This window comes from Gobio gobio (assembly GCF_949357685.1).
Source record: "Gobio gobio genome assembly, chromosome: 22".
Classification (NCBI taxonomy): Eukaryota; Metazoa; Chordata; class Actinopteri; order Cypriniformes; family Gobionidae; genus Gobio; species Gobio gobio.
Genome location: NC_137118.1, coordinates 19,773,318 through 19,793,507, shown reverse-complemented (window position 1 = coordinate 19,793,507; position 20,190 = coordinate 19,773,318). Strand labels below are relative to the sequence as shown.

The 20,190-nt window shown below is 37.9% G+C and overlaps 1 protein-coding gene across 2 annotated transcripts in view; it reads left to right on the top strand.

Annotated features, from left to right (window-relative positions):
* The window catches only part of exd3 (exonuclease 3'-5' domain containing 3), a 72,411-nt gene that overhangs the window by 21,392 nt on the left and 30,829 nt on the right, over nucleotides 1-20,190 (top strand). The window contains exons 9-18 of one of the 2 annotated variants that reach the window (XM_079804604.1): nucleotides 521-559; nucleotides 648-814; nucleotides 1,055-1,205; nucleotides 1,369-1,567; nucleotides 1,715-1,824; nucleotides 1,969-2,146; nucleotides 2,230-2,393; nucleotides 3,350-3,550; nucleotides 4,056-4,109; nucleotides 4,294-4,425. In XM_079804604.1, the coding sequence (XP_079660730.1) occupies nucleotides 521-559; nucleotides 648-814; nucleotides 1,055-1,205; nucleotides 1,369-1,567; nucleotides 1,715-1,824; nucleotides 1,969-2,146; nucleotides 2,230-2,393; nucleotides 3,350-3,550; nucleotides 4,056-4,109; nucleotides 4,294-4,425 (1,395 nt within the window). The remainder of the gene's footprint in view (nucleotides 1-520; nucleotides 560-647; nucleotides 815-1,054; nucleotides 1,206-1,368; nucleotides 1,568-1,714; nucleotides 1,825-1,968; nucleotides 2,147-2,229; nucleotides 2,394-3,349; nucleotides 3,551-4,055; nucleotides 4,110-4,293; nucleotides 4,426-20,190) is intronic. The other variant, XM_079804605.1, reaches the window with a different exon arrangement.

The window sequence follows — 20,190 nt, the reverse complement described above, 5'->3', positions numbered from 1 at the left end:
AAATATAATAAATTATTATAAATATACATACATTTAGTATGAGTAATTAATTAATAATAAGTAAAGCCGTTTAGTTAAAATATAAATTCCCTTTTTTTCTAAAAAATAAATAAATAAAAGGTTATGCCAAACATTTGAATAAGGTTTTCTTTTTGTGAAATTGTATTTATTTTCTTTTTATTAAGGTTTTTTTATGAGGTTATTTCTTCATTATGACATGACAGTTGTATTATCCTGAAAAAAAAATATTTTAATACAGAAATTCTTTCTTAAAAGAGGTATAATTGTATAATGAGTTGCAGGTTTTACATTTATTTTTCCAAAAATTAGTAGATATTTCAAAAAAATAATTCACATAATCAAATGTAATGTTTTATAACCAATCAAATCCTGAATAATAAGATAAAGCCTTGCCCTTCATTTACCGGCGCTGAATATTTTGAGTACTGAGAAATTAATCACATTTGAATACTGTATGTGATATTTTGCAGTGATGTGTCTGCTTCATTGTATTTGACAGAAAAGTATGTCTGAAGAGAACTGGAGAGACCATGTTCAGGTAATACTTTTTCTGGTTTGATGCAGAACTTCATTTTAACTGAGTTTAACTGAGTTTTAAGTGTGTGTGTGTGTGTGTGTGATCTCAGGCCATGAGTGAAGGTAATCTAGAGCTCCAGATTCAGTTGGTACAGCTGTTAGTTAAACACTGTAGCCTCCAGACTGCTGCCCAGTGGGCTGCACATTACAGCTTACCCAGAAACAGACTTCCCATAGGAGTCTGGGACAAAATTCAGAGCCTTTCCCCCAAGGAGCTGTAAGTATTAAATAAAATACACACGCACAGATCTAAAAAAAAAAACTATATTCATGTAGACCTCCCATAAATGATTTTCATACCAATAATAATATTTTTTTTGTAACCCTCACACAAACCTACATGTTTTTAACATGTTTCACTATTTATGAAGATACTTTGGCAAGTATAGACAAACCTGTATGCAAACATACACACACACACACAACCATCACCCTCACAAGTATATTCTTGTCATAGAGAGATGTGTGCTGTAAGCGGCCCACCAGAGTCCTGGACACCCCTTCAGTCTGATCATCAAAAATACTACAAGTTGCCTCTGGCCAGAGAAAACGTCCACTTTGTAGAGACATTAGATAAAGTTGAGCAGTGCAGAGAAGCTGTTTTAAAGGTAACACTTTGCTACTAAGACTTATTTATGTAAATTATGACTAATCTATACGTACTGATGTAGTTCATATTGTAACCTCAACTTTAATTATTTCTAAAATACAAGGAAGATTCTGTTTTCCATTTTCTGTCTCCAATAACTGTTTCTCCTTGCTCTTCTTCAGCCTGGCTGTGTGGTGGGAATTGACATGGAATGGAAAGCCAGCTTTGGCACTGTGTCGCCTCAACGAGTGGCTCTGATCCAGCTGGCCCTACAGGAACAGGTGTTTCTGCTGGACCTTTGTGCTCATGCTATTAGCCACCACAGCATCACAGTAGACTTTATCAGGGCTCTACTGTCAGACAAGAGCATCATCAAACTAGGTAGGATATCTCAAGATTAATTAAGTCTAGACTTATTCATATTCTTCATATTACCTGTGTTGGTAAACTGTGGGTGGCCTATCAGGAAAGATATTGGAATGGTATGAGCTTTGGATAGCATTGCTAGCTTGTGTATGTATTTACTAGGTTATGGGATGTCTGGAGACTTGCGGAGTCTGGTCAGCACGTGGCCTGAGCTCAGGGAAGAGCCATTGAAAATGGAAGGAGTTCTGGACCTGCTACACGTCCATCAGGAGGTACTTCTATGAATGACCCCCAGCCAACTACTGCTGATTGGACGATTGGCTGTAACATTTAATCAAAAATCATATTCAAGTACACATGTTGCTGTTTTGGAACCTGCTTTTTATTCTTCTTACAAATTACCCCTGTCCTCCCAGCTTCAGCGGTGCAGGTTGGGGAACAAAGGGTATCGGTCAGTGGAAGTGAGTGAGGGACCGGCAGAGAAGGGCCTGAGTCTGCTAGTACAGCAGGTGTTGGGAAAACCACTGAACAAAATCGAGCAACTCTCCAACTGGGAACGCCGGCCACTCCGGACCAGCCAAATCCACTATGCTGGTAACACAAAATTCAGGTGGTAGCATGATGTTTTTGAACCTTCTCCCAATCTTTTTCTATCTTTTTCTTTTGTCTATTTTCAGCCGCTGATGCGTTCTGCCTGCTGGACCTCTACCTTGTCCTCTCCCGGGACCCGAAGTCATTTGGTTTGCCAGAGGACCTCTGCTCCATTCCCTCAGCCCAACCGGCCAAGAGCCGCGAAGAGAAGAAAACCAAAGACAAGAACAAGCAGTCTAAAAGAAGAGAGGTCAGTTCGCTGGTCTGCCAGTCTCTCTGACTGCAGTTTTTATGAGCCTGTTGTACAGAAAATTACTCTGTTGTCATAGTTACTGTCATAAAATTCAATATATAAATAGCTGATGAGAACATGTGGGGTTTTTATGATGCAGAAATTAAACTGAAAATGTGGCAAACAATAACTACCCTTTTTTTGGGTATATAGATATTTTGTATATCATTAGTATATATTGTATGTATGTGTATATATATATATACACATATATATATATATACACATACACATACACACGTCCCGGTTCCTTGGTTAAAATTGCAATTTCTCATGATTTACAAATAGTTGGAAACATTTGGGATATTCTAAGTACTCAACTGAACAAAATATATAACACTGGCCTAGTGGTTTTTGGATATTTTGCTGCAAAAATCTTACATAGTTCACATTTAGTTGATACAGTTACAGAGTTTTCTTTGTTGTGCCTTTCTCGTTTTGCTATGTGCATTATGGTATATACCAATTATTTTGTCCTAGCTATTAGAGGGAGCAATTCACCTCTACTCCACATTAATTTATTGTATGACAATTGGACTGCACAGAAATGGAAACTAGTTAGCCATAATACACATTAAATGTAGTCACGCTATGCTGATGTTGTTAATTAACAATTTGAAAACAAAGTATAATTTGTGCCTTGCCGAGGCACAATTCACGTTGATAGTTGATAATTCCACGAATAACTGCAATTGCAGATTTCAAACCGAGATGGCGACAAAGAGGAAAAACTACAGACTGCAGCTTTAAAGATAAATTGAAGTTTTGTGGATCAAGACAAGTGACGAGCCGTATAATTTCTACCCCACTCTTTTCTCCAATCTTTTGATGAAATTTGATGAACACTTTATAATAGAGAAAGGTCAAATTATGTAATCTTCACCAATGATGTTGGAGTGTGTTTCAATCTTTAGGCTCGACAGAAGGCGAGCGAGCCCCACTCTGTGGAGAAGGACTGTATTAAGGATTCAGAGTACCAAGGGCCCACCATCACGCCGCCAGAGCTACGTGTGGTCTGTGATAACATGTTGCAGGGCCTGGGTCGTTTTTTGCGATGTCTGGGGGTGGACGTCAAGATGCTGGAAAACACAGATGACCATAAAGTAGCAGCAGAGGTAAAACAATTAGTCACCGTTTGTGGATATTTGACGTAATTGTATTAGATACATTTAATTTTTAAACTGGTAGGGAAACGTGTAATGGTCCTCAGCTGTTTCAGGTCATATTTAGAAAGAATAAGTGACAAAAAATTGGAGTGGACCTCAAAGGGACCTGTGGGGCTTGATTCTTGGACTTTTGCTGTTTGACCAATATATTCCCACTCAAGGCCAAATAATGTAAAGTAACATAAATACCTACCAAATAAGCACCAATATTTCATCAATTGACTACAGCCTCATAGATTCTTAAATAGACAAAACTGAGGTTGTCATATTTGTCCATAAAGAACGTAAGGCAAATTCCTCCTGAGGTTTAAAGGCTTGGTGTCCTCTTTTATGTTAATCTCAGTTTTAGTAGTCATGTCAAAGCATAACTAAATAACCTTACTATTATTTCATAAAAGTAGTAATGTATTTGTTAATATATTGTTGTCATGTTTTGTTATATTCTCTCCTCCAGCTGGCCCGTGCTGAAGGTCGTGTCATCCTCACCGCAGGTCAGCCCTACCAAACAGTAAGTGTGTGTGTTTGAGATATTGAGAAACATGCAAACTCTGTAAGCTTTCTTGCATCCTATGATGCCTTAAAATATTGCCTCCATAGGAAGCTCACTAGGTTTTAGTACAAAGCCCCACTCTTCGTAACAAAACTCCTGTTCACTTGAATTTATTTTGTGCATGAATGCGTCTCCTGAATAGTTACGGTCACAGGTCGGAGAGGGGCGCTGCCTGATTTTGGACTGCTCAGAAAAGGCACGTGACCAGGCCGTGCACGTTCTCAGACATTTCCACGTCCACCTTACCCCAGCAGACATCTTCAGTCGATGCCAGGTCAGTTGTGCATGCCTATAAACAAGCCTGTATGTGTGTGTGTGTCTTACATTTGTTATCACTATAACAGAAACCTCTTCCTCTTTAAAAGGAACACTTGCATTTTTTAATCAACTTTTATCAACTATTAGGGGGGGGATTCACAGATGCATCGCAATAATTTTTTAATCAATCTCTTGATTATGGCATATACCACAAAAAAGTGCGCTGACACTGCAAACAAACACTAGGAGCCTTTAGAAAAGTTGACAGAATAGAGGTTTTTAAAGATCTTAGAGGAAATAACCAACAAGCGAAAAGTTTCGCGTTATGAATTTTATTTGTCTATATCTGTCATTTTGGAATTCCATAACATTTTTAGGTTGAGATACCTAAAGATTCTCACTCAAATTGCTCCCTGTCTTGAGAAATGTTTGTCTTATCTGCAGACTTAAGAGTTGTGAGACCAGAAGGAAGCAAAAGAGATAGAGCGAGAGATAGAGGGCTTCTCTGGTGACACTTCTCCTGTGAATCATTGGCTTGAGATGCCGCGGTGCTTTTCACTAGAATAAGTGCAGGAGGAACTTTCTTCAGGCATTTCCTCTCACATAAGTGATGATCGGAATTCAGACAATGGGTATGGATAAGGAAATAAGCAATTACCGGAGGAATTCATAAATAACAGGAGACAAACTGAAGGAAAGAGTTAAGACAAAAAAGGTACATAGTTATCATTAGAGATGCACTAATATGGTTGCTTGGATGTCGCTAGTTGGTTGCTAGAGTATTCTTGGTGGTTGCTGGCTGATTTCTTACTAGTTCAAGTCAAAAGAGTTTCTATGATGGGCTAAATTTATAAGTGAGATCACTTTGAAACATCACAACACACCTCTTTCCAGAAAACCACATGGCATGTGGTGTCCCTCAGGGCTCGATCATTGGACCGTTGCTGTTTAATCTACCTAGTGCTATTGTTGCTAGGGTGTTGTTGGTGGTTGCTTGCTAATTGCTTGTTCAAGTCAAAGAGTTCATGTGACCGGCTAAAATTATAAGTGAGATCACCTAGAAATATCACAATACAACTCTCCCCAGAAAACCACATGATTTAAGGTATAGATCATGCCTATAGCTGAACAGGACTTATGTGTCGAAATGTAATAATTGGGGTTAGAGGTTTGATAGAAATATGAGCAGTAGTAAAAAGGGATGCTTTCATATGATCAAAACATTATATTGGCTAATACTGATAAAATGATCAAGGGATGAATAAATAGAAAGTGTAGGGGTTTATGGGAAGGGAGACGATGAAAATAGAGTAAGAACACTGCAAGAGAGGACAGGCAAAAAGATCTAGTGAGAGATAACACCGAGAAAAACAAAGGGAAAGACAGACTAGGGTGTGAGACAAAAGGAGAGATGGAGGCAGATATGTGCCTGACTCATTCCTGCTGTAATACCTGATCTCCATTAGAGCTGCACCTCCAGCTCTACTGCAGGTGTACAGTTGTTTATTACCTGTGATTTTAGGATTTAAGAGTGGCACAGTAGAACGGGTTAACATTGTAAACACTACCATTAAAAAGTCTGGGGTTGGGACGTTTTAGTAAGTCTGTTATGCTCACCATGGCTGCACTTATTTAATCGTTTTAATGATGAAATTTAATTTTCTGTTTGTATACATTTTAAAAACATTTGTGCTTCTTATTTTTATTAAGACTGTTACACTTTTTCAGAATTCTTTGAATAGAAAGTTCAAAAGAACAGCATTTATTTGACATTTTTTATTGAAGTCTTTACTGATCAATTTAATGCATCCTTGCTGAATAAAAGTATTCTTTTTTTCAGAACAAATCAAATATTTTTCAGATCACAAACCTTTAAACGGTAGTGTATACTCACGCATAAACTATAGCTATAATTAACTATGCATACATGCGTATAAGTATTTTATGTTTCTGTAAACTATTATTTTTATGTGGAAGGATGATAGTCCCAAAAACAACATAAACTTACAATGAAACTACCACAGAAAAATGACCTGTGTTGTACATTGCAAGTCTTCTGAAGCCACAAAAAACCTCTGTGTGAGGAACAGACCAACATTTTGAAGCGTTCAAATCTTAATAACATTTGCATATTCAAACTTCTAACTTATTGGGCTATGTTTGATGTCAGTGGCATAAATGAGTAAGTTTTAAATTTGCGAAAGTGGGAATGAGAATTGAAAGCTTATTTCAATAAATAGTTAATTGTTTTTATTGTTTGGACTCATTTGGACTAATTATATGATAAATTAACTCATTTTATGATACTTTTATGTGCCATCATTTTTTGAGCTTGACATCATTTGTCCTCATGCACTTTTATTGTAAAGAAAAGAGCAGTATGAAGAAATAGTGGGTTTGGAAAAACATAAGGATGAATGAATTAAATGTAATTCTGTAAATGATGACAGAATTGTAATTCTCAGTCAACTATTCTTTTAATAGTACTTAGTACAACCTATTATTCTTTATGTCATGACCATTAAGCTGTTGATGCGACACACTGAAAACTCAGTGACTGCGCAATTCTGCATGTATCATTTGGCACACACCTCATAACAGTCAAAAGAGTTTCTACCACACCAAGTTCACACCTACAGCCAGTGAGGACAGGAGGACGCGGTTGAATTCCAGACTTGGGTCGTCTGAACTCCACATGGGTGGTGGTTTCCCCAAATGTGGCAATTTTGTGACCACCAACCTTTCCTGATCGGGTGGCCGCCGGCTTCCATCCGGATCTGTCGCATTCCACCATTTGTTGCCCGAGGTTTCATCCACGTCTGCATATTTGCAGAACAAATTGTGCTAGAAAACGGAACCGTGGCATTTTTAAGATGGAAACATTGGAATGGCGAGGTTGAAATAAACACTGTATGATAGTGGAGTGGGGGGGGTATAAAGAATGCAGTTTTGGAGTTGCACCCCAGGGCTGGTATGTGGAAGCCCACCCATGCTAAGTTAACCCTTTTGTTATCTGATTGTAAAGTCCTTTGATTAACAGTGGCTGGGTGACTTGCCCCCGGCTCTGAGAGACATTCCTAAAGCCCCCTGTGTGGCCCATTGATACTCATTGCCAATCATTAACCTCTCCCCTGCCCGTCCTGCCATAATCCTCTCTCTTTCTCTGTCTCTCAATCTCTCTCTCTCTCTGTTTTCTCTCTCACTGCTTTATCAATGCCTCTTCCTGTGAATTCCTCTCTGTCCACACCAGGTTTAAGTCAGGATCAGGGCTAAGCTGAGTTCAAAAGTGTGTCACCACACTAAATGGATTAGAGATCCGACTAGATGTTTCTAGTCAGCAGCATATTCACTAAAATTACCGTTAACACTTTTAATGCAGACTAATACTACCAGTCAATAGTTTGGATACACCTAAGCATTTTTTATTATGACTATTTTCCAAATTTAGAATAGAATAATAGTGTCATCGACGTTATGAAATGTAAGCCCTTTTCACCCAGTAAAAAAAATGCAGTCGTGACTATAGGTTTCTCATAATTTTATTTGACATCCATTAAATTGATCAAAAGTGACAGAAAATACATTTATGATATTACAAAATATTTCTATTTGAACTCTTTCCCCGCCAGCCATTTTTGAGTAGTAGTGGGAAGTTCGGATAATTTTACTGACTCGGATCTTTGAGTCTCGTTCAGCAAAATGAACTAATCTTTTTTCGAGTCATTTCGAGTCATTTCGTTCATTTCAGAAAAATATAATTAAAATGACATGTTAAATAGCCCAACCCATCTAGTACTTATGAAAATGTTGATTACATTTGTAAAACTAAATAAAAATAAACTATAGGGTACTGCAACCAAAGCCAAATGATAAGAAACTGAAACATTTACTTAATTGATTAAGTTAGTTGTTGGGTCAGGCTATTGCAGTCTAACTCTGTTAGTTCATCTCACCTCCTGATCAGAGACATTCTTTCTTTTGCAACTTCATATTTATCACGTTTGTTCTCCGCCTCTCGTGTCTTCGAACTCCTCGAGACGTTAGTTGTCGACTCGTCTGTGTCTGACTCTGATCTGGGGCTGGGCCGGGCCATGTGACACAGGTCCGGGAACAGAATGATTAGTTCATCTTTTGAGTCTCGAGTCTCGAGTTCGGGTTTGAGTCTTTCGTTCTTCCTGTCAGTCCCATAGAGTCTATGCTGTCAGTAACGGAAACAGAAAAGATTCGTTCTTTCGAGTTCGGGTTTGAGTCTTTCGTTCTTCCTGTCAGTCCCATAGAGTCTATGCTGTCAGTAACGGAAACAGAAAAGATTAGTTCTTACGAGTCTTTTGGGTTTGACGTTTGAGTCATTCGTTCTTTTGCCACGTGACATGTCACTGTATTGAACACTAGTTCACAACCTTTTTACTAACAAGCACGTAGTTATTTTTTTATTTTATTTTTATTTTTTTTATATATAATTCTCAGTTAATATCAGACATAAACAAATATGGGAAATATATTGACTATTCAAGTCTAACATCACAAATTCAAGTCAATTAGACTATTACTCATTTTGAATCATATAACACACACACACACACACACACACACACACACACACACACACACACACACACACACACACACACACACACACATATATATAGATATATAGATATAGATATATATATATATATATATAGATATAGATATATATATATATATATATATATATATATATATAGATATAGATATAGATATAGATATAGATATAGATATAGATATATAGATATATAGATATATATATGTGTGTGTGTAATATGTTTTTGTAAAGGTGCTATAGGCCTATAAGCTATGTTACAAAGGTTTAGGTAACATTTTTAAACTGATTTTTATTCATTAATAACACAAGGACAATAAAAAAAAATATATAACTCAATAGAGAAAAATAAAATACAGTTGATTCAAAACGAGTAAAAGTCTAATTGACTTGAATTTGTGATGTTAGACTTGAATAGTCAATATATTTCCCATATTTGTATACGTCTGATATTAACTGATAATTATATGTATAAAAATAAAATAAAAAAATAACTACGTGCTTGTTAGTAAAAAGGTTGTGAACTAGTGTTCAATACAGTGACAAGTCACGTGGCAAAAGAACGAATGACTCAAACTTCAAACCCGAAAGACTCGTAAGAACTAATCTTTTCTGTTTCCGTTACTGACAGCATAGACTCTATGGGACTGACAGGAAGAACGAAAGACTCAAACCCGAACTCGAGACTCGAAAGATGAACTAATCATTTTTGTTCTTTCCAGTACAGATTCAGCGTAATGCGCATGCGCGGTCAACACAAAATGAACGAATCACTCTCTGAGACAACTCAGTAGTCCCGAGTCATATTAAAGATTCGTTCAAAATGAACGAATCGTTCATGAACGACACATCACTATTTTTGAGCATTTTCACAAAAGTTTCATGGCCCCCAGAATATTTAGTTGGATGAATATCTGAACATGCAATATATCATAAGAAAGATCAAAGCCTCTGGTTTTAAACAACAACTTTTATTCCAGCTTAATGCATTTATTTTTTATCGACACTTGAATATGGGTAAGTTGCATTTTAAAAAAAGCAACATTTTGAGCAGAAATCTGAGAGAGTCACGTTTTAGTCAAAGACCACATCCGGATCAGATTCAGAACACTGATCAAGACATAGATGGAGTAGATTTAGTCCATCAACACCCCCAAAGCTTCGCTATAGCTCGTCCTGGGTTGACATTTCATTCAGTAACATCAGACAGTTTTGATTTATATGCTGTTTATTGTTAATGATCGCGTTATTTTACATATGCATCAGCTTACACATGATATCGCTTGTTTCTGCATTTCTTCACATGTGTTTTGATCTGGAGATTCAGTACTCTTTCATAAGATGTGTAACGGGCCCCTTACCAAATACAGTGAAAACATGGACATTTCCGTCAATGGCGGGGAAAGGGTTAATTAAATGCTGTCAAAATGAATCACTGTTTCCACAAAAATATTAAGCAGCAAAACTTGTTTTCAGCATCGATAATAATAATAATAATAGATGTTTCTTGAGTATCAAATCAGCATATTAGACTGAATTCTGAAGAATCATGTGACACTGAAGACTGGAGTGATGATGCATCACATGAATAAAACCATTCATCCTTCCATCTATCTATCAATCCATCTATCTATCGTGGTGCAAGTGGGCTCCCATATAAAGAAATACATATACAATTTAAGCATAAGCCTTTCATTAGGCAAGGCAAGTTTATTTATATAGCACATTTCATACCCTATGTTAATTCAAAATGCTTTACAGAAAAGAATTTAAATAATCACAAAATAAAAGCAAGGAAAATTAAAACGGTTATAAAAGTAATGAAAAGGGATATAAAGATGATATCTTCTCATCTGACAAAACACTGACGTATCATATTTTTCACAGCTGCTTGTTTTACTGTGAAATTTTTCCATGTTGATTGTGCTGTGTCTGTGGTGTTCTTTCGGCGCGCCTAAGGATTCATAAGTATTCTCCAATAGATCCTAAAATCGGACAGGAAGAGCTCTAGGAATGGAATGGCATTAGCAGTCCTAGATTGTTCAGTTAATGTAAAACAAGAGAAAAGCAGCTTCGGGATTCTATTCCAGAGCTCTGGATGCCCTAACCAATAGAGAACAGTGAAAGGTATCTCAGGCTTGTGTACTCAAGGAAAGCCTTTTGTTACGACCTCTCATTGTAGCGTGACTCAGCAGCCACCACTAATATTGTCATGGTATTCTGGGTAGTTGTTTACTGGTAATAGTCAATAGAGCACACCCCTAAGTCTTTATGATTTTATAGTCCTGAGTTACTCCTTTTATTATAAATCTATGCCCCCCCCCCCCCCCCCCCATTTCTATCATCTGCCAGGCAAAAATCCGAAGTAATGGCATGTCTACTCAACCTTTTTTCAGATCCTTAATGCTGAGTATGTGCAATAGTAATAGTGATGCTTGCTTCAGCAAGAACCACTTATTTTGGTCACATGGTTATGATTCCTTGAAACCAACACCATGTTCTTCATATCTCGTACCACTCCTCTGTCTGGTATCCAGTAATACAGTACAAATCCTCACACATTACCATGTTACTCGTATCATTCCCTCTCATGCCATTCCATAACTGTCACATTGATTTGAATTCGCTGGGCCAATACTTGATCCCTGCCGTTTCTCTGGGAAACTCTCCGCAGATGTGGCATCCAAACCACTGAGGCCGACTACGTTTACTCGTTGATCTTCGTACAGCAGCATCAGATGACTCCCGACCCTTTTTTTAGATGCGAGACTAGCAGGTTCTTCGTATCGCAGACGCTGCCATGGCATTCACACAGGAGTTCCCACGATACCGTGGAGGGGAGGTTTTCGGGGGGCCCCGGCTGTGGGAGGTGAACAGGAACCGAAACGACGTGAGAAGATGGAATGAGAGAGAGGAAGAGAGAGCGAGAGGGTGTTTGAATGAAGTATTTCTGCCACTTTGATCTACAGAAGGCTGAGAAAAAGGGAAGGATATAAGAAGACAGGACAACTTTTAGGTTCTGCTGCAGCAAAGCAAGTGTGCAAAACACTCTTGCCTGATTGTTCATATTTCAGTTCCTCTTTTGTCTTGGCACATTTGATACCATTGTTATTTGCGGTCTAAACCAGAAGAATCACTTGCTTTTAATTAAAATCACACAAAATCAAAACTGACCCCATTTAATGTCTTAAAGGGATAGTTCACCCATGTATGCCATTCCAAACCTGTATGGCCGTTTTTTGGGGAAACCGAGATAGCAAAAAAATACAATGAAAGTGAATGGGGCTGTGGTGCAAGATTTTGAATTAATGACTTTTATATATATATATAAAAAAAATGAACTGATTGAGATTTCAGCCATACTATCATATGGCTTCAGGAGACTTAAATTAAAGCGCAGGGCCAAATACACAAATTTTTTAAACTTTTAGGCCCCACACACACAGAGACGTGTTAGCTGTATACGTAAAAATTTTGTATCTTATCAGCATTTCGTCCAGGTGGATTTTAAACCGGGTCCCAAAGTGGATAAATCTGAAAACGACACCCTTGCATCTTCGTGTTTACAGCCAATCCGTTTTGTGAAACGATGGTCACCACCTCACACATGCTCCAAGTCTTCTTCTCTGTTTTTAGTGCATCTCTGTGGCAGAATTACAGCGCTACATACTGTTCTGGGATGTATACTACATCGTTTTGAGTTGGTTTCAGTGGTTTCGTGTGTTCGCAGATATTTCTTGAGACAAGGTAAACAAAGATTGGATAGGGGAAGCTCTGGCTTCGTGTGGATGTGGCCTTAGTTTTCACATTTTGTCCTTTTTGGAGCTCCACAGCTCCAGGTCCCCATCCACTTTCACTGTATGGAAAGAGCAGCGTGAACATTTTTCAAAATGCCTCCTTTTGTGTTTCACCAGAGAAACTAGTCAATGTACAAAATTTACTTTACTTCAGTTGAAAATGGAAGTTTAATATGTTGTCCGCCATCATTTTTTCTTTTACAAAAAGGTACTTATTCCCTATGACAGTCAGATTAATTAACATCTTTTCCCCTCAAAATGATTTGACTTTATTGTAGTCATTTTGATTTAGAAGTTTAATTGTTCCTTATATAGTTAAAGTGCCTATTTTAAAGGTTCCTAGTTTTGTTTTGGAGGTCTCCTACAACAGGTTTGCATGCATCAAAGATAAAAAAAACTGTTTGATTTTCTCATTATATACATTGCACATCACCATATTTTTCAATGATTCTCAAACTAATTGACGGATGAATCAGTCTCTCTAAATCCCTCCGTTCCCTTCTTTTCTCTGATTGGCCAGATGGCCCAGTCTGTTGTGATTGGTCGACTTCTTACAGTGTTTGTTAGTAGCTAAACTCCCATTACCATAAACTTCAGCTCCGCTTCCTAAAGCTCAGCTATTGTACACTATAAAGACCATAATGATGATATTATAATATCAATGATGATATCAATCCGAGCACGAGTCCGAAGATGAAACATTGGAAAAACTAGTTATTCAACTGATTTTAAAGGGGTGGTAAAACACATTCTTTTGAAGGCTTGATTGTGTTTGTGGGCTGCACTGAAACGTGTTCATGCTTCGTTTTAAAAAAAATTGCATTATTTTTCATATATTTGACTTTTATTCTACTCTGCTCTGTCCCTCCTTGTAAAACGGTCTGATGGTTTCCGGGTTCTATAAGGCCAGTCCCTCAAAAATACACAATGGGCTTCTGTTTGTAAATCCAGCTTTCAGGACAAGCCGTGGTGCAAATCCTGCATTGAACTCGCGAAGATTGTGGAAGTTTTCCTCCGTGAAATGTGCAGCAGGAGCCCCGCGTGCGCCTGTTCCCCTCTGTCTCATACACACATGCATATAACATGTTGTATGTTAAACGCACTGCAACGCACCCCCGTCCCTAGGAAGGCTGAACAAAGCAAGTACCCCAGACCTGCAATCCGGATGAAAATATCAGCGCTTCGTCGGCATTGCAGCAACACCACTCCAGCCTAACTATACCACAACAACAGCGATACAAAATGGCCTCGTCCCCCTTATTTAATATTCTCGGAGGAGGTGTTTATGTAAATATTGAGGCTGGTGATGTCACCAACCCTGGAGGAATGTCTGTAGTCGCCTACCGGCCGTTTGCTGTAGTCCTTAGAAATTGATTTCTTTAAAAGCAAATATCTCCCTTTGCTTTAAACTTTGAACGTTGTAACTTTGCAGATGTTGTTTATGCTCAAGCAGCAACATTACACGCTAGCTAAAGTTAGAATAGTGAAATCGTGGTTTACCACCCCTTTAAATTTATTGCGGTGTACATGTGGGGACTGTTTCAATAACAGCACATACGTTAGCACAGCACTAAAGTGAATGACTGATGTAACATAAATGTTTGTAAAACAAATCTTACTCAATTATTTTTACTCAAAATTACTCAAAGTTGTAAGAACGACAGACAATCTGCATTAATAGACACAGTTTTAGGTAATAGTGGCCCACAGATGATTGGCAGAAGTATTTCAGTAAGACAGTAATAGTGTGAGTTAGCCGGTTAGCCAGAAACGTAGACAAAATAAAACACAAAACGACTTATTTTGAACACCCAGTAGAAAATATATACATAAATAATTATTCATACTTACAGGTTGTGATTCTGAGGAGAGAGCTGGTCCAAATAAACTGGGTACTGACCCATCTTTCAAGAGCAAGCGTTTTGTGAATCCCACTTTGAGTAAAATGACTGTTCAGGGCGGGTCAAGTTGTTCGCGGGCGGACAACATACAACATAGGCCATTATGCAAATGTCTTTTCTAGTGACGTAGAACCGGCACACACCGGGATTCGAAACACAAACGACTCGTATAGGCACCTCAGAGTCGATTTTGGGAGTGAATAACTTTATTTATCATGCACTTCCGACTTTATAACTTTGCAGACTAACTATGGAACATTACAGAAGTAAAATGGTTTGCAAATATTGTTTCGTTTTCATTTTAATGGAAAGGAAAAACCCAATCTAGGTCAACAAGTTCAAAAACAGGCATGTTGCCTCGCTGTTGTCTTCCCGCTCTACCCCGGCCCCTGTCTGTAGGGCAAGAAGGAAAGGGAAGAGAGAGGAGACGAGAGCAGGGAGACATTCCTCAAACATGCCAAGACATTCCGAGGGAAACCATCCCAAATATTTCCCACTGCGATCCACACTGTGTGTGTGTGTGTGTGTGTGTATGAGCGAATGACTCCTGTTTCTGGGGCCAATCTGACATACTGACTGACAAGCTGTCTGCACCGGAGCAAAGTATGGACCACAGGGTGTGTGTGTGTGGGAAAGTGTGAGTGAGAAAGTCAATGTGAGGATAATTGAATCTGTGCTTGTTGGAGAGACTGAAAGACGAGGAGGGGGTGGAAAGGTCACGTAAAGCACATCTTTTGAAAGGCACAGGAATCTTGTTCGATTTTTCTTTCCTTTTCTTCAACCTCCCTCATAAAGAGCAAGATCCTGGCTACTCTTATGTAGATACATTTTCAACTATTGGCATAACTATTGGTCTGGATCATTTTGCAGCTTAAGATCGCCCACTTAGACATGTTCGGTCACTTTACATGTTTGTTTAAGTGGGTGATCTGGGTCGTAATAAGCTCTACAGTTTGTTTTGTTTTACATGCAACTTAGGGGGAGGGTTTATCTGAAATCGGCTTACCGTTGGCCGAAGCTGTTCACGTGAGCACCACGAACGCGGATGTGTGTGATGCTGACGCAGGAGCTAGCCAATGGTGAGCCGCCGTTCTGCCGTAGAACTCGGAGCTCTGCACTGTATTTACAACATAAACAGCGTAGAAGACTGACACAGACGAGAAGAAATGGTTGAATAAAGTCGTAATTGTTGTTTGTTTTGCGCACAAAATGTATTCTCGTCGCTTCATAAAATTAAGGTTGAACCAACTGGAGTCACATGGACTATTTTAACCATATTTTTACTACCTTTCTGGGCCTTGATTTCATCAAAAATATCTTAATTTGTGTTCCGAAGATGAACAACGGTCTTACGGGTTTGGAATGACATGAGGAATGACATGTAATTTAATGACAGAATTTTCATTTTTGGGTGAACTATCCCTATAATTAAATGTGTTTTAATGCAGTAATTCTTAACACGTTTACCAATATATATATATATATATATGATCAGTGCTTTTTTTTCTTCTTCAATCTGCTTTCGAAAGGCTGGTTGGAAGTCATGACCTGCTAATAGTAGGAAAAAAGTAAATGTTTTCCAGAGAATATTACAATTATTCACTTTTGTTTTTTTCACAGTGATCATATGAAACATAATTAATTAATTATTTATTTAATTAATTAATTATTATATTTTAATATTAATTATTGTTATTAATTATATTGTTTTATTAATGATTATAGTTGGTTCATATTTAATATGAATTAAAGGGTTACTTCAGCGATTAGCATTAAGCTTTGTATCAGTAGAAACCCAGTAGTATATTCAAATTATGGTACTTTTCCCCCTCATGTCCCCCTGAGACGAGAGAATTATGCATTTTATTTCTGGAAAAAATCCTCCATTGACGCAAATATCGTAATTTTGCATCATCGGAGGATTTTTGGCCAGAGACTAGAGACTACAGGAGCTAGTTCCGCATGTTATCAACCCACCCACAGGGGAGGGATGTCACTCACAGGATGTCACTCACAGAATGTAAATGTGCACGGCCGCTCGGCTCGGGCATTAATAACGGAGCGGTGCGGAGCAAAGTGAGTGTTTCAACTTTTCAATGAATTCCTATGAAAGTTTATCTTTTGTCCGGCTCACTCACACTTTATTGAAAAGACACGTTCAGTTTTTAATTGTAGTGTGTATTCTCTAACTGAACGAAATGATTGTATTACTATATGAAAATCAAAACGACGGTGGGGGCGGTGTCATGGTGGGCAAGTGATAACCAATAGCCCTGGCTTTGGGAGTGGCCTCCTAGGGCAAAAATACATTTTCTGGCTTTTCTCAGTCTAGAAGGCACCGAATTCTAAAATAATTTCACATTTCTACTACATAAATGACCCAGTTTAAATACACATTCATCTTCCCAGCGCTGAAGTACCCCTTTCATTTTAATATCAGTTTACCTCATGTTCTCTTTATAATATCACACTCAATATTTTCTCAAACAAAATAAATGGGTCTTTATACATAAAATTATCATCATCATGACCAAAACGGTAAAAAAAAAACTAGTCATCTAGTTGACTTGCTAGTAAAGTGCCTCTAACAAACAGATTTGATGCCACTAGAGAAAGTACTAGTTAAAGTGCAACCTAGACACAACCCATGTGGTAGTTGCATAAAGTCATCCAGTAAGATTGGAGCTGGCAATTTCAGCAAACTCTGTTAATTTTTTTCTGTGAACGTTTTTTTGTCAGTCAGTGGAAATTAGCTCAGTGTTTCTTGTCAAGATTATCTTACACCTTTTCCACCAGTAAACAGTTGCAGAACATTGTGGTTTGGCTAACCTCTTCCCACTTTCACACCCCTGATGTGTCATTTTGCCCGGAAAGAGTTGCAAACTTGCACGTCTGTCTGTGTGTCCGGTGCAAGGGGGTCGATCTGTGCGGACAGGGTCAGGGTATGCGACTTTGTGTCCTGTGTGTGTGCTTGTATTCGAGATGTATTATAGGAGCGTATTTCCTGTTGGCACCCCCGGTTGCTCTCACTCTCTGGGTCTGCGATTAGCTGCAGTTCATCTGTAGCACCCGGCAGCTGGAATGTCCTGTTTGCCTAGATCTGTTTGTGCTTTCTGCACGCTGTGTTTTGATTGGCCCGACTGGCATTGGTGTGTATGTGTGTGTCGGTAACGCAATGCAGAGCCTTGCTGTTTGATGTGAGCCATTGTGTCAGAGCCAAGCTGCTTCCTGCTACTGCAGAGAGAAAGACAGTGAGAGACCCTTACTTGGACTTTTCCTAAATATACCTTTAAATGGTGCGTAATTTCCGTATTTTCCACGGATCTCGCAGTGCAAGCACACACACACAGCTGCCTCTGTCCATGTTGCAGGGTATTAAAGAAATAATCTGGGTTATTTTCAATTTAATGTTTATGGACAACATCTGTGGTATGTTGCCTGTTAGCACAGATGATTATTTTGACTCTTTCCCTAATGTGTATAAATTACCAGCACTAGAGCCATACACATTTAGACAGTTAGCCAGTGCACCGTTATGAAGTGTCCCACCACAAGCATTGTGTTCTTAAAATCAACGTAATTGTAATGTTAATTCACCTTATCTATTTTCGAAATGCATGTAATTGGTCGTGTTGTGAGCGATTCCTTCATGTATGTTTAATTTGTTTAATCAAAATGTTATAACTTGATCCTCCAGTGAAGCATCAGACTTGTCTCTGGTGACGTATACAGGACTTCACCAATAATTTAGACCCCCATAAACCCGTCCCTTTCATCTGGTCTGTTTCACATCACAATATGTAAGAAGTGATCTGTTGCCACTTCCTTTCCATCGTGACTTTAAAGGGATAGCTCACCCAAAAATGAAAATTCTGTCATTTACTTATTCATCGTCATGTCGTCCCAAACCCGTAACACTTTCATTCATTTTCGGAACACAAATGAAGATCTTTTTGATGTTATCTGAGAGGTTTCTGTCCCTCCATTGACATTTACGCAACTACCTCTTTGATGCGGTATTTTAGGCTTTTATTCACATATAAACATTCATCAACTCGCACATCAGTTATGGTAAACGGAAGCTCATGCATGTTCGTTTGACGTGCAAGAACCAATGAGGTTCATTCTTATGTTACACAGCACGTTTGAGCTTCCGCAAGAACCAATGAGGTTCATTCTCACATGGTAAGCAGGTTTGGTTGAGCTTCTGTTTATGTTTGCTGATCAATGTTTAAATGTGAATAAAAGCCTAAATTAAATCTGTTCATCATATAAAGCGATTTGAGTCCTTTCAGAAAATGTTGACTAAACCGCTCAATTCATATGGATTAGTTTTACGATCTCTTCATGAACTTTTTGAAGTGTCAAAGTGGTAGATGCATAGCTGTCAATGGAGGGGCAGAAATCTCTCAGATTTCATAAAAAAGATCTTCATTTGTGTTCCTTTCAGCTCATGTCATGACCAGCCACGAAAGTAAACCAGTTACTTTTGCTTGGTATCCATAAGAGGATTCCAGGAAGGAGAACATGTAGGAGGGACCAGGGGCGTAGCCGTCTTTTCAGAAGTGAGGGGGACAGAAATGTCAGGTATAATACCTGTTTTTTTCTGACCTCTGTCTAATTGACCGATTTAATTGATCTCTTGCTTTTAATTCAGTAAGATGTCAAATACACTGCTGAACAATAACCACTAATATGTATAATATTTTCCCCTATATTTTATGCCAATTTTATGATTGGTTTATGCACTACAAACACTTGTGCATTACGTACCCATGGATCTTATGCAATGTTAAAAAAATATCACTGAAGGCAGTTTAGAAAAGTTTAAAAATGACAATTGTTCAATGTTTTTGAAAGAAGACTTCTGCTCACCGAGGCTGCATTTATTTAATAAAATGCAGTAAAAAAAGTAATACAGTGAAATATTATGCCAATGTAAAGCAGCTGTTATCTATGTGAATATATAGTAAAAAGAAATTAAGTAATTTATTCCTGTGATCAAAGCTGAATTTATCATCATTACTCCAGTCTTCAGTGTCACATGATCCTTCAGAAATCATTCTAATATGCTGATTTGCTGCTCAAGAAACATTTATGATTGTTATCAATGATGAAAACAGTTGTGCTGCTTCATTTTTGTGGAAACCATTATACTATTCAAACTTTTGTGGTAAGATTAAAAAAAGAGAGAAATTATAACTTTTATTCATTAAACATGCATTAAATTGATCACAAGTGACATCTATAATATAAATAAAGATTTCTATTTAATAAGTGCTTTATTTAATGCAAATTAATGCTGTTCATTTAACTTTCTATTCATCAAAGAATCCTATAAAATAAAATGCATCATGGTTTCCACAACATTTTTAAGCAGCACAACTGTTTTCAACATTGATAATAATCATAAATGTTTCTTGAGCAGCAAATCCTCATATTATAATCGATATGACACCGAATACTGGTGTAATGATGCTGAAAATTCAGCTTTGATCACA